The sequence below is a fragment of the Hemitrygon akajei genome, chromosome 29 (assembly GCF_048418815.1).
Source record: "Hemitrygon akajei chromosome 29, sHemAka1.3, whole genome shotgun sequence".
NCBI classification, from domain to species: Eukaryota; Metazoa; Chordata; class Chondrichthyes; order Myliobatiformes; family Dasyatidae; genus Hemitrygon; species Hemitrygon akajei.
The window spans coordinates 34,918,273-34,932,419 of NC_133152.1; the positions used below are offsets into that span (position 1 = coordinate 34,918,273).

Genomic DNA, 14,147 nt, shown 5'->3' on the forward strand with positions numbered 1-14,147 from the left:
GTGTTCTGAAACACCAGGCCTTGCAAAGAGGCTTCTCAACACATCAGTGTGCAAGGGTGTAGTCTGTAATGGAGGCTACTGGAAACCCTTCTGGCCACTGTGTAGCTGCATCCACTACTATTAAGAAACTTGTGCCCATGAATGGTCTGTCAAAATCCACATAAACCCTCTGTCAGGGCAATGCAGGCCATTCCCAGGGATGGAGAGGTGCTGCTCTTGGCAGCTTCTCGACGTGTTGGCATCCCAATCAGTGCAGGATGAGCTGCTCGATCTGCTCCAGGCCACCAGATAAATCCTCAAGCCAACACTTTCATTTTGACCAGGCCTGAATGACCAGCTGACCGTTACGTAGCTCCTCCAACTCTTCAGTTCTCAGGTTGGATGGTATATCAACTCTCGATCCCCACATAAGGCTCTCTCTGTCGAGGGCAAGTTCATCCCTGTGCTGTTAAAAATAGGGGAACTGGGATCCCTGGGGCACGTGCCAGCCATTTTGAGTCACTATGTAGACCTGAGACAGTGTGGGGTCTTTTGCAGTTTCTCTTTGGATCAAATCTGCCGTAACAGAGAGACTTTCGATTTGCATTAAGGAGAATACGTCAAGAGAAGTGTCCTCTTTTGTAAATTTTTCAGGTATTTCCTTTTCCAAGGGTCAATGGGGCAATCCATCAGAATGTCCATGATTAGCCATCTTCCTGAATTCAGTCTTCCAAGAAACAGAGCCCATTTCTGCCTATGTGCTGCTGCTGTTAGTGGAACACCATTCTGTGGATTAAAAACGGACACTAGTGGTTGATGATCAGTAATGAGGGTAAACTTTCTCCCACACAAGTACCGGTTGAAATGTTTTACACACCAAACCAGACTCAAGACCTCTGTCAATGTGTGCATAATTTTTCTCTGCAGCAGTAAGGCAGCGTGATGAAAAGGCTATGGGGCGTTCACTTCCATTGCACATAACATGTGACGTGACTGCGCCTACACCATAAGGCAAGGTGTCACAGGCAAGCTCGACCAGACGATGTGGATCATAATCTGTGAGTGGTGTTTGACGTCACCTTCTCCTTTATCTTCTCGAAAGCCACTTCAGACTGCTTTGTCCTTTTCCATTTCTTCCAGAGTTCAAAGGGTGGAGCACAGTAGCCAAGTTTGACAGGAACCTGCTATAGTAATTGACAAATCCTAAAAGGACTGCAACTGTGACACATCCTTTGGCCTTAGGACTTGAACTCAAACAACGTACTTACAATGATACTCAAATATAACTGAAATATTCAATACAGAACAATCAAGTGTAAGCTACTTCTAAAACTTCATATGTTAACTGTTACCACTTTAGTATGGATAACCAACACAATAATTCAGAGACCAGTGTCCTGTCTCTCACCACGTCACACTAGGCTTTCAGCTGCAGCTTTACCCTTGGGCTCACTCACAACACACCGCCACCGTGCACAGCTGCAATAAAGATGCCACCTGGTAGTCAGAACCGCAGCGGACAAATCAGGACCACAAACGGAATCTCCGGACGGCAAAGATTTAGGGAGCAGGGAATCCCCCACCAACCACTGTGTTCAAACGATCACAACCCACCTTCCACTCCTCCACAGAAAGAGGCAATGCTCAACTGACAATATTATACGCAATAAATCACAAAGAGCTAAAACTGCTTGTACACATGAAACTGAAAGATGTAACATATCAATACAATATAAAGATCCCACTGCAGCTGTGAACCTATTCCCATGGTTGATTAACAGGTTTGAGTTGTTTCTTGAAGCAAATACATAACAACATAGAATATAACTAACATTACAAAAGCCCTAATGATGAACATTCTGTCAGGATACTTAGATAAAATCTGTCCGTTTTGATAGGAATTGCTTTGCTGCTGATTAGAACTAAGATTTTCTTAAATGGAAACGACTGAACTTCATATCTCAAAAGCATCTTAACTACTGGATTTAGAAAACTTTTGCTACATAGAAATATTCTGTGTATCCCACTGTGGCATTAGATCCAGGATAGTAAACTGAAATCCTTACCTGAGAATATCCGCCAAAGGGAAACAGGAACAGCACATGGAAGAGAAAAAAAAGAATATCGTTAGGTTTCTTCTCTGAAACTGTGTTATAAATGTTTATCGTAGTTCTACTAGACAAGAGACCATTGGTCTTAGAACATTAGAAAAGGCCTCAGAGCACCAATGCTAATTCCTTACCCAGTTTTAACTCAGATTGCAGCTGCCCAGAACATTTCTGGATGTGTATTATTACAAAAATAAAGATAGTCTGCATAGTCACATTTGTTTGTTCATATACCTTTGTCTGATTCATTCTATCATTTGTTAAGGAATCTAGCGATACGACGCTCAAAATTACTCAAGAGTAAATGTCTAAAATCTAAGGAATTCATTACAGCCTATAATAATGACTATAATAATTATAAAAATAATTTGACTAAGACCAGGTTAGCAAGATGAAACATCCCTTAAATTGGGCGTTCAACACAAATATTCAGACGCTGGAAAACATCTACCCAACATTCCAAGAAAGAAAATGTTAATGTTCTTCAAGAGACGCTGCTAAACAAAGGCTTCATTGAGCAGCAGATAGACTTCTCGAGATTGTGAAACAGCCAACAAAATATAAACCAGCATTAAACATACTTTCCAAAGTACCGTAGTGTTTAATATAGTGTGTGGGGAAGAAAAAATACTGGCCCAGGACTATAAAACATACAATTTATATTGCTTTATTTTAACATGCAAAATTTTAAAAAGGCAGAGTATGCAGTACAACATTACAATGTGCTTGAACAGTTCCCTCAACCATATTGATAAGTGGATGTCTTCCAGATATTAAAAAGAATTATGAGAGAAACTGTGAGAACATTGGTCAAACGCTCCTTAGTGCAGTAGATTTGTCAAACCCCTGCGTGAGTGAATTCTGCCGATCTGCTGTACCAGTTTTGGACTGCAAGTTTGATTTCTTACATTGCACCATTCCGAATACCACTTGGAAGCTTAGGAAGACGAATAAATCAGCTTGGCAGAAAGCTATCTGTGGCTTGAAGACTTGCACAGACACCAGAATTTAGAACGATGTAAGGAATTGTCTTCCTAACAGCATATTCTGGATTTTTTTCCATCATAATTCAACTAATTGTACAATGAATATCCTTACTGGATGTAGCATTCAGCACTTTTTTCAGGAGGGAGGATTCAGAAGATAGTATATACACCCAGCAGACACTTTATTAGGTACCTCCTGTAACCAATGAAGTGGCCAATGAGTGCATGGTCATGGTCTTCTGCTGCTGTAGCCCATCCACTTCAAGTTTTGACATGTTATGCGCTCAGAAATGCTCTTCTGCACACCACTGAGTTACTGTCACCTTCCTGTCAGCTTGAAGCAGTGTACTCTCCTTTGACTTCTGTCATCAACAAGGCATTTTCATCTACAGAACTGTGCTCACTGGATGTTTTAAACTCTAGAGGCTGTTGCATGTGAAACTCCTGGGAGATCAGTTGTTTCTAAGATATTCAAACCATCCCATCCGCTATCAACAACCATCCCACAGTCAAAATCATTTGGATCACATTCCTTCCCCATTCTGATGTTTGGTCTGAACAACGGAACCTCTTGATCATGTCTGCATGCTTTTATGCATTGAGTTGCTGCCACGTGATTGGCTGATCAGATATTTGCATTAATGAACAGGTGTACAGATGGTATCTAATAAATTGGTTACTGAATGCATGCGATGTGAAAAAACAAACTGTTGCCTGTAAGGAGTTTGTATAATCTCCCCGTGACTGCATGGCTTTCCTCCATGTGCTCCAGTTTCTTCCCACAGTCCAAAGACCTACCAATTGGTAGGTTAATTGGTCAGTGTAACTTGTCCTGTGATTAGGCTAGGGTTCTTTGAAAGGCCTATTCCACACTGTATCTCAATAAATAAACACATCTGTTAACGCTCTAATCAATTTTTGCAATTTTTCACATAATCCTTGTACTTACAGGCAACCACAGTGGACTTCAAATTAATTAATTCAAACTGGTTTCAAAAGCAAATTATCTAATTCTCTGAAAGCATAAAAAGCAATTTCCTGTCATTAAAAAAAAAATCAGCATAAAATTGTATGTTTTGTGAGGATATAGATGAAATTATAACACAGACAGAATAAAAACTTATAGATTCACAGTGAGATGTGTGCAAGGCAAGTTTATGTCGAGAGGCACTATAGTCATGGAACATAAACTTGTAGGATTATTTTTCTGAAAATTGGCCCAGGAAAAATATTCCTCCCGCCCCCAGTCTAATTAAGTTTTGTAATGAATTCCATATTTTTTTGCCTTTATAACTTTTTGATGCTTCCCACAAACACTTTCAAGATGTAGACATTTGGAGGATGGTCAGCACTGGCTAAAACCTCAGGGCCAGTAAAACCGAGAAGTCTGGATTCAGCTCCCAGGAAAGAGAAATCTCATTAAGTGTGCGTTCACTCTGGAGTTCTAGCACAGTTAAGCTCCAAAAGCTTTGTTATGCCTGACGCTCAGATATAGGTATGAGTGAGTACAGTAGGTAAAAGGGTTATAAGGCCATTGCTGCTTTGAAAGTGATATACAGCTCCATTGTTGCTCGAAGCACTCCGCTCCCACCTCCACATCTGATCTTTACAGATCTGTAGTGACCAGCAGAGGAAAGGTTATGACCTTTTGAACCAGAGGACTCTGCCTCATTTCACATGAGAACAGATAACAATTTGAGTAAGAGTCCTTATCCCCAATCATAACTATTTTACTAGATTGCCTGATCATTTGGACTTCATGTTAATCAACCGCTCTCACGTCTAAGTTCCATTGAACAGTGTACTACATATTAAAGATGGTTCAAAGGGAACTTGAAAACTCATAGGTTATAGGAAACTAGAGAGAAAAAAAATATCACCTAAACCCATTTCATGTATTGTAACTCAATGACTCAAGAAAAAATGAGATTTACACCAATTCCTACTCTGGGTCCCTGAACACCTCCTTCCAACAGGGCTGCTTGGGATTCGGGGTTGAAGTGTGATATTCTCATAGAATATTTCAACAGAAAGCGGGCACAATAGGGACTTTGAGTATTAAGTCTGTGGAGGGGCAGAAAAAAAGCTGAAAAGGAAATTAAGTCAAAAGCTAAGTTTTCTTTGGGGGGCTGAGTGCGATGGAGCAGGGAGTAAGGTGATGGATGAAGCCCTGCAAACAGTGATGCTCGGCTCAGCAGGAGGCAAATTTCTCCTGAATTCCAAGATGAGCTGAAATTCTATCCCTTAGACAGTTCTTAATTTCAGGAGGAGATGAAATTAAAAGGACAAGAGTCAAATTCCCTAAACTCCTGCCTTTGCGTCTAACTCACCAGGTCCACAGCATGGACCATCTCTCCTAGACAATTTTTACTATGTGATTGATGTTCTGACCTTGAGGGGTAGAACTTTTAAAGTGGGGGTGGGGGGGGGAAATGCCAGAATCATTTACAAATGGCAATTCAGTGTCACAGCTCTTTTACTATTTCTGTATTTTGGTCGTTTCTTACAATATAGGAAGCTATTTCAGCCCTTTGTGCTCACCTGGCTGACAAATTCTGTCCCCCGACAATTCTCTCTGTAACCTGTTCTCCCGTTTCCATTATCTCGTCCCACACACTTACAAAGTCTAATGCAATTTATAGTGGCCAATTAACCTACTATTTCAGCATTAACTATCAAGATAAATGAAGGGTTAAGGTTAGGGGTTAGCCCATTCTGTTTGGAAAGCTGCAGTAATGTCAGATCAGAGATGGCACAGATTTGACAAGTGTCTAATTTTCAAGAGGATATTGTTTTGAACTTGGCAGAAGTGAATGTGGAAAGCCTTCAACACCTGCCCATTAAAAAAAAAGTGATTCTTGTTGGACAGGTATGCACTGGTCAGGTATGAAAAAATATCAGAATCAGGTATAATATCATCGGCTTATGTCATGAAAAATTGTCTTTGTGGCAGCAGTACAATATAAAACAGAGCAAAAATTGAATTGCAGTAAAACAAAATATATATAGTTAATAAGCAGTGCAAAATAGAAATTTTAAAAAGTAATGAGGTAGTGTTCATGGGTTCAATGAGCATTTAGATTCCTGATGGCAAAGGGGCAGAAGCTGTTCCTGAGTTGCTGAGTGTGTGCCTTAAGGCTTCAGATCTCTCCCTTACTATTTTGATAATTTCATCAAATGCCCAATCTCCTCAAAATTTATCACATCCACAGTTTTCACCCTCCTGGTGAAGCAATTGAACAAACCACAGATAAAATGAAATTCTACATTTCACACTAGAGTGCTAGGCTAAGAATGAGGAAGGAAATTTTATTTTCTTTTCTGAGGAAGGAAAAGTTTAATTCCACACCCTGCTCTCTGAAGAAAATTATGACATGGGTTTTCAAACCAAATGACTGAATAGCCCACTATCTTAGTGGTTGAATCTCTCAGGTGAAGAGTGCAAATTTCACTAGAGACTAGCATTCAATGGCAGCTTAGTAATATCCTTACAGGACAATAGGAAAGAAATGGAAAAGAGATTTTTCAAGGGAAAATATCAAGTATATCTGGATTTCTTGAAGTAAAAATAAATACACTGAACAAGTTGTCCACATTATCCTAAATTTCCTTCACACTTGATGCTCCACAGACATTCCATGCCACAGTTCCATGGAGAACAGGAAGAAACATCTAAAACAGAGATACCACCAATTTGGTGTCACTATTTCAATCAGAATCAGAATCAGTATCAGGTTTATTATCACCAGCATGTGGCTTGAAATTTGTTAACTTAGCAGCAGCAGTTCAGTGCAATACATAATCTAGCAGAGAAAAAATAATAACATATAAAACTTTAAAACAAAATAAGTAAATCAATTTTAAGTATATTGAATAGATTTTTTAAAAACATGCAAAAACAGAAATACTGCATATTTATTAAAAAGTGAGGTAGTGTCCAAAGATTCAATGTCCATTTAGGAATCGGACGGCAGAGGGAAAGAAGCTGTTCCTGAATCGCTGAGTGTGTGCCTTCAAGCTTCTGTACCTCCTACCTGATGGTAACAGTGAGAAAAGGGCATGCCCTGGGCACTGAGGGTCCTTAATAATGAATGCTGTCTTTCTGAGACACTGCTCCCTGAAGATGTCCTGGGTACTTTGTAGGCTAGTACCTATGATGGAGCTGACTAGATTTACAACGTTTTACAGCTTCTTTCAGTCCTGTGCAGTAGCCCCTCCATACCAGACAGTGATGCAGCCTGTCAGAATGCTCTCCACGGTACATCTATAGAAGTTTTTGAGTCTATTTATTGACATACCAACTCTCTTCAAACTCCTAATATAGTATAGCCGCTGTCTTGCCTTCTTTATAACTACATCAATATGTTGGGAGCAGATCAGATCCTCGGAGATCTTGACCCCCACGAACTTGAGGCTGCTCACTCTCTCCACTTCTGATCCCTCTATGAGGATTGGTATGTGTTCCTTCGTTTTACCCTTCCTGAAGTCCACAATCAGCTCTTTCGTCTTACTGACGTTGAGCGCCAGGTTGTTGCTGCAGCACCACTCCACTAGTTGGCATATCTCACTCCTGTACGGCCTCTCGTCACCACCTGAGATTCTACCCACCATCAAACCAAGACAACAAGCAGAGAATGCAATTCACAATCCATAGATCCCAATAACAATCTCATCAAAAGGAGACTTTCAGAGGTTTGCAAGGGAGAATTATTGCACAAAATGTCTGCTCCAAGACATGTTCTTTTACTCTTGAGAGCAATGAACTGTGGAGTACAACTTCCCCAAATCACACTGCTCACAAGTCAAGACAGTCCGGAAAAGTAAGTATTCTATACAAAGCATTTCCCCCCAAAATTTCCTTTCTCCCTGTGAGGAGGTGCATTCACTGTCAATGCACCAGTACATCAATACCTAAACTTGCTCTCTGAAGAACCTTCAGCATTAATCCAGCCACTGTTCTATCCTCTGCAAGCTTACCCATGAATACAGCAATAACTCTAAATAGAAATGTATTATCATAAAAGGCTTTACTGATCAAAATTAAAAGCAGTATAACACACATTGCTGTATCATAAATCACTCTGTTGCTCTTTGCACAGCAGACCAACTCCATTTTGCAGTTGAAATATAATGTAGTTAATTGGATTGAATTGAGACTCCCATAATGTTTACTGTGTAGTGGATTTTATTGTACATAGATGACTGATTGTTATTTAAAAACAGAATACTTAAGAACCAGGGAAAGGTTTTTTTTACTATCAGCGGCAGATATAAAAGCCCCCCCACTAGGGGTTTTAACCTATCAATGGAAAGGATAATCAGGACAGGCAGAGGGAGAGACAATGGCAGTCCTCGGAGCACAGGGCCAGGCGTGGAGTTGATCCCTCTCACAGCATGTGGAGGCAGAGAGGCGGGTCATAAGGGAAAGGAGGAGAAGCAGTTTTACAGCATGGCATTCCAGCCCTCCTGCCTGGTCCTATCTCCAAATTGGATGGGCTGAACTTTTGACCCTTCAACAGACACACAAGCAGAAAAAGGTATGGCCATAACGCTGTCTGCTTCAAGGCACAGCCTCATTTCAACAGTCTGGACCATGTCTTCCTTCCCCGCCTCCTCCCCCCTCAAAAAAAAAGAAACTTTGACCATTACCTGTTTTATGACCACCAGATGGTAAAGTCCCTAGTGACTGTGGACTTTCTAACTTCTGAATCTGACCTCATGACCCCATCGAGTAACTAGCAGTACATTATCTGTACTCTGATGGGAAAAACAAACCCAGCACATAACCACAAACACTATGAAGATCTTTTTAAACCCAGTTTTAAAAATAAAAACACAATACTTCACATGCTTAATTATCAGAATAATGGATTGATTTTTAATTAGTGCTACTTTATATTTTAATTTCTGCATATCGCAGTTTTCACAATTTTTCTTCACTAAAATAAAAACCTACCAACCCTACGTTGCCTTCACTAAATCCCAAGAGTTTAAAGGAATCTATCAGAAGTAGCTAGTAACCCTACTACATTTCGCCCTTATGAGTAAAAGGAGAGACAAGATTGAACCTTCTTAAAACAATCCACTCTTAAATCCCCACACACCCAGAATCCAACGTCTGAGTCAAAGCAGAAAATAATTCTAAAGCTGCCCATTAACTTTTACTGGTGACTTCGTAGCTAACCCCAAGGAAGCACAAAAGGGGGAAGAAAAACCAAATATCTGCCACCCAGCTGTGAAGGGAGAAGAAATTAAAGAAAGTCACTGTGCAGCTGTAAAAATCCTGTCTGGCCCCTTTTTTTTAATCATTCCTTCAAGCTTTAATTGCCATCTTGAAAAGTGATTATCAGGAATGGTTAGCTTTAACTGCCCCTTAATGATTACAGTCACAGTCTTTTTGTGATGACCAGAAAGCAGAGAATTTAAGGTGACCCTAAGGAGGGGAGGGGAGGTGCAGGAGGAGGAGGAGGGGGCTGGGAGTCGTTTGGCAGATGACTTGCTTCAAAACTCTTAAACTGTACTAAAAGTAGGGTCATCAAAGGGACAAAACTGTTTTTTAAATCCACAGCCATTTGTTAGGAATCTTTCTTGTACTAACATGCCTTACATTTAGCATTCTCTGTTAATCTAACTCCGGTGTAGGCAAGGCCTGTGCAGTAATTTCTTTTAAAGGTATGTTTTATTCAAAAACACTCTAGCTATGTCTATAAGGTAGGTGTTTGAAATGACACCCTTCAAAATAAAAGTCGTTTAACAGAGGTCAGTGTTAAACTTGAACTTGTAAATGCAAGTTGTCAAAACATTTTTGTGACATTCATTATTGAACCTCTCATCCACTTCCCTTCACTTTCCCTGATATTTCTGATCAATGAATCACAATTTGAATGTGATAAAATTAACACACATGACACTGTCAGGACTAGCAAGGGACAAACATCAAATCTGCTATTTTCTTTTCTTTTAGTTTATCATGAATGCAAGCAGAATTAGGTTAAGTGGAGGGAGATCTGGCTAACAGCCCTTGCAGGACGGCCAGTAAATCAAAGGGACCCAACAGCTAAGTTCCCTGGGTTTTTCATAAAACTGCCACAAAATCTGAATGTGTTATCTTTCATTCTTCACCGGTTCCCTCCCCCACTTCGCTCCATCAGTTCTACAAAGGCCTCCATCAGGGTCACTATAAATCCACCTTAAGCCCGGCAGTAAATTCTTCACTCAAATGCTTTTCTGCCATTTTACACTCCACATCTGGTAAACAGGAGAGTATCTACATCCTCTTGTTTATCTCCCAGCACAATCTACATCCTACTTTAAAAAAAATAGGATGCATAAAGGCAATACTTTAAAAATTACTTGTTCAATAAATATTTTACCAAAATGTCTAACATGCAAACATCTGGCCAGAATTTTATTTCTGTATACACTACTCTGTGAGTTTTCCCCCTTTATGTTCAAAAGCTGCTGGACGGAGGGTAAGATCTGTAACACCTCTTTTGCACCTTGCCCAACTTTCTAGTAAGATTCCAAAAATGTCCCACAGCGAGCTTTGTAAAGGGTGGGGCCGTTTTAAGTGATCTAAGAGTAGGTAAGAGACTGCAGTTTCTGTAATCTGAAGCAAAAAGCTGCTGGAGGAACTCAGTGGTCAATGGAGATAATGGGATCAGCAAAGAAACACCTCTTTGCCTTCAACTTTTCAACTTGAAACTGGGGGCTACAATAGTAAGAGGTGGGAGGGAACCCAATATTCCCAAAATTATTGCAGAAGGCAGCAGCAGTCTGTCCTCACGACACCAGCTGAGGTCAGTTACTCAGTTAGAGCACATAAAAGACTAGAGGGGTGTTGAGTAGTTTTTTTCCACGCAAGGAATGGTAGGGGCAGAAGCCATCAAACATCACAAATATCACAATCACAAGAGCTTCTGTGCCATAAATGATTCTATAATGGGGTAACTCGGCACACAAGAGCAATCAAACCTAGGATAGCCTGGTCTGGGTGCATCTGGACCAAACAACTCAAGAATATCATCATTTAGCAACTGGTAAACCCAACCACAGTTTAAAATTTTTCACACATGGATGGAGTATTAAACGTAAAACTCCAAACAAGGCTACAGCGCTCTGCCAATAGGCGGCATCTCCCCTTGATGCAAAAAAGACCAAGTTTCAATGCCTCCCTTGATTAAATCAGTCAGTTTGCAACAGACCTTTGTGCAGCCAGCACCAAAGTAATCGGCTGAGACCGGGATTAAGGCGACAGCGTGCTGAAGTAAGCATACGTTTGCACGTGCCTTGAGCTGTGCCGTTTGCTTGCGTTTATTACCTAGCCACGAGCCAATGGACAATATCAAGAACTTTAACTTAGTCCAAGATGCTGAACTGGAATATGTACCATTAATTAGCCAAAAACTAGTTCATTAAAGACATAATCCTTAATGCAGCACATTTTAATTTAATAGGCTTTCCAAAGATCAGCTTTGGTTTCTCAATTTATCAAGTTGAGCAGAATTTAAACTTTTCTGACTTTGTGGTTAAGTTCTATGCAGTCTATATTTTAAGAAGGGTCTCGGCCCAAAATGTCAACTGTTTATTCATTTCCATAGATGCTGCCTGGCCTGTTGAGTTCCTCTGGCATTTTGTGCCCTGCTTCAGACTTCCAGCAGAATCTCTCATGTCTGTACTTTTCTATTTACAATGTGCCTCCAAGAGAGTATAATGGACAAAACGCTGCATTACAGACCAAATGCAGCATTGCGATAAAAGAATCATCATGCTAACCAGCAAACTGTTATAAAATTACCAGTGTTGCACAAAATAATCTCAATTTGAATTGAATTGTTATCTTCCCAACTGAAGAATAATCTGAATTTTAAAATAATCTATTACTTATTTAACAACTGTTAACTTCAAATCATGTTAAATAGGTTCTTTAAAGGATCTTTAAAATATAGTTTTTAACAGAAGGGTTACTGTCCCATCTTGGATATGGCAGCATTAAATTTGAACAGTGGTTTGGCAGACGAAAGAAATACTGATAGCCCTGCCAAACACTAAGTTATCGTTGGAAATAGTATACCTCTTTCTTTAACAAAATCCTTCTACAAAAGCAAGCCTGTCTTCCTTTTTGCCCTATACTTGCTTGTGGACCCCCTCTCTGTTTCAGTAAACTTACTGCGCTTCAATCAAGTTGACCAGTCTTTATGGGAATGTGGCCTAGAAATTGCCACAGCCAGCGTTTTTTTTTAAAAGCATTAAACCAGTATTGTGGGTCACCCTGGCACCAAGTGTTATGAAAGCAGCACTTTTTTTAAAAAAAAAACATAATTATGAAATTCACAGAACAGATCTGTCAAGTTCCCCTGTGCAACACGGCACTGAAAGTGACCATGTGACTTTCGGAAGAACATACTCTATTGAGGCCCTAGAAACCCTTACAGCTGCCAGCATGGATGCCAGCAAGTGCAATCTCAAAGTGACGTACCGCAATACAAGCAACACTCTTCCAGCTCCAGGGCAGAGTTGCCACAGAATGAGTGGACTTGGCAACAGTGATGTGGGAAGAACTGGGGGAGGGAGAAAAGAGGTTGAGGGCGGGGGTGGTTGAACGCTCAGGCTGTTAAATAACAGTCACAAGGAGCGAGTTTTCAAAAAAATCGCGGCCCACCAACTCACCTATTTAGCCCTAGTCATGGGACAATTTACAATGACCAATTAACCTACCAACCAGTACGTCTTTGGGCCGTCGGAGGAACGGGCAGCACCCGGAAGAAACCCACGCTGTCACAGGCAGACAATCTCCTTACATGCAACAGCATGGATTGAACTGGAACGGCACCATGCCAACCCTTTTGCATGGAGCTATGGATGCCCTTCAGGAGTCCTGCTGGCACACTCTCATGGTAATCTGGGAGGTCTCTGCAGGGAGGGTGCAATTTGGGAAAGACAATTCCAAATTTTTAACTCTGTGGCAACTCAGGAAGCTAAAGTATGGGGGGGCGGGGGAGAAAAATTCTCCAACTGAACAACATATATTGTATATATACAGTAAATACAAAATACTAACAGATTATAATGAAATAAAACTGTCAAGGTACTCCAAACCTGCCACAAACAACAAGCATTATCAATTTGGAATCTGCTAGTATTGCCCCTAAAAAGTTTCTCAACAGTCGGCCAACATCAGAGTCACTTTCATTATTACTTTTACCTACACTGCTGCTCATTTTGCTTCAGGTTAATGCTTCCTCATGCAGCATTAGTAACAAGTTGAAAAGACTGTTGACTTTCCTAGTCATTAATGTAGTGTCATTTCAATGTATTTCATGCCTTAGATTTATACTAGCAGGTTATCAGTTCAAGAAAGCCAAATACAGACCAGGAGTTGGTAGAGCAGTATCGGAGGCAGACGGGATGGAGGGCATGATACGAACCTGTAGAGGTGGGGTGTAGAGGGTTTGCTGGCTGCTCCCTCTTCAGAACCTCCTCTCTCCTTGGCATTACTGGGGCTACAATAGGAAGAGCCTTCAGGACCGTCACAGAGGCTGCTGGGCCAGCCTCCAGGTGGCTATGGATCAAGAGGCCTGACCTGTAGACACAAGCCCGGGGCCTGATGAACCCTGGCTGAGGGTGTCTGATGTTGAAAGACCCGATGTCCCCAGGTTATATCACTGATGTTGTGTCCCAGTGTATCCTACGCTGCATCTCAGCATCGTGACTACTATTATGAATACCCAATAAATTTCACCATCCAGGCTTCAATTTAGTATACCAATTCAACAATAAAAGTTTACACAAGTTATAAACTGGCCAGATCAATGCAGATATTTACGCTCTGACACTGGGTTGACTGACTTTTGGGCTGAACACATACAATGCAGCGTTAATGTGGTCTCCCAAAAAAAAAGATCACGACATTCGTCAAGAGCACATTTAGCATGCAGTCCCACAGCTGCTGCATCACTGGCAGACTGAATGTGAAGCTCTTGAAAAGGACTCGCCACATCGCAGGCACAGAAAAGGCTTCCAGGGAAGTGAGTAGTTTCAGAATCCGGGGTGTGTGGGGGGACAACGAACTCTC

General features: G+C 40.9%; 1 protein-coding gene across 1 annotated transcript in view; it reads right to left on the minus strand.

The window, feature by feature from the left end:
* Window positions 1–1,937: 1,937 nt before the first annotated feature.
* The window catches only part of skia (v-ski avian sarcoma viral oncogene homolog a), a 39,482-nt gene continuing 27,272 nt past the window's right edge, over window positions 1,938–14,147 (minus strand). Inside the window, exon 2 of the mRNA XM_073032537.1 lies at window positions 1,938–2,045. Coding sequence (XP_072888638.1) covers window positions 1,965–2,045 — 81 coding nt within the window. The 3' untranslated portion in view covers window positions 1,938–1,964. The remainder of the gene's footprint in view (window positions 2,046–14,147) is intronic.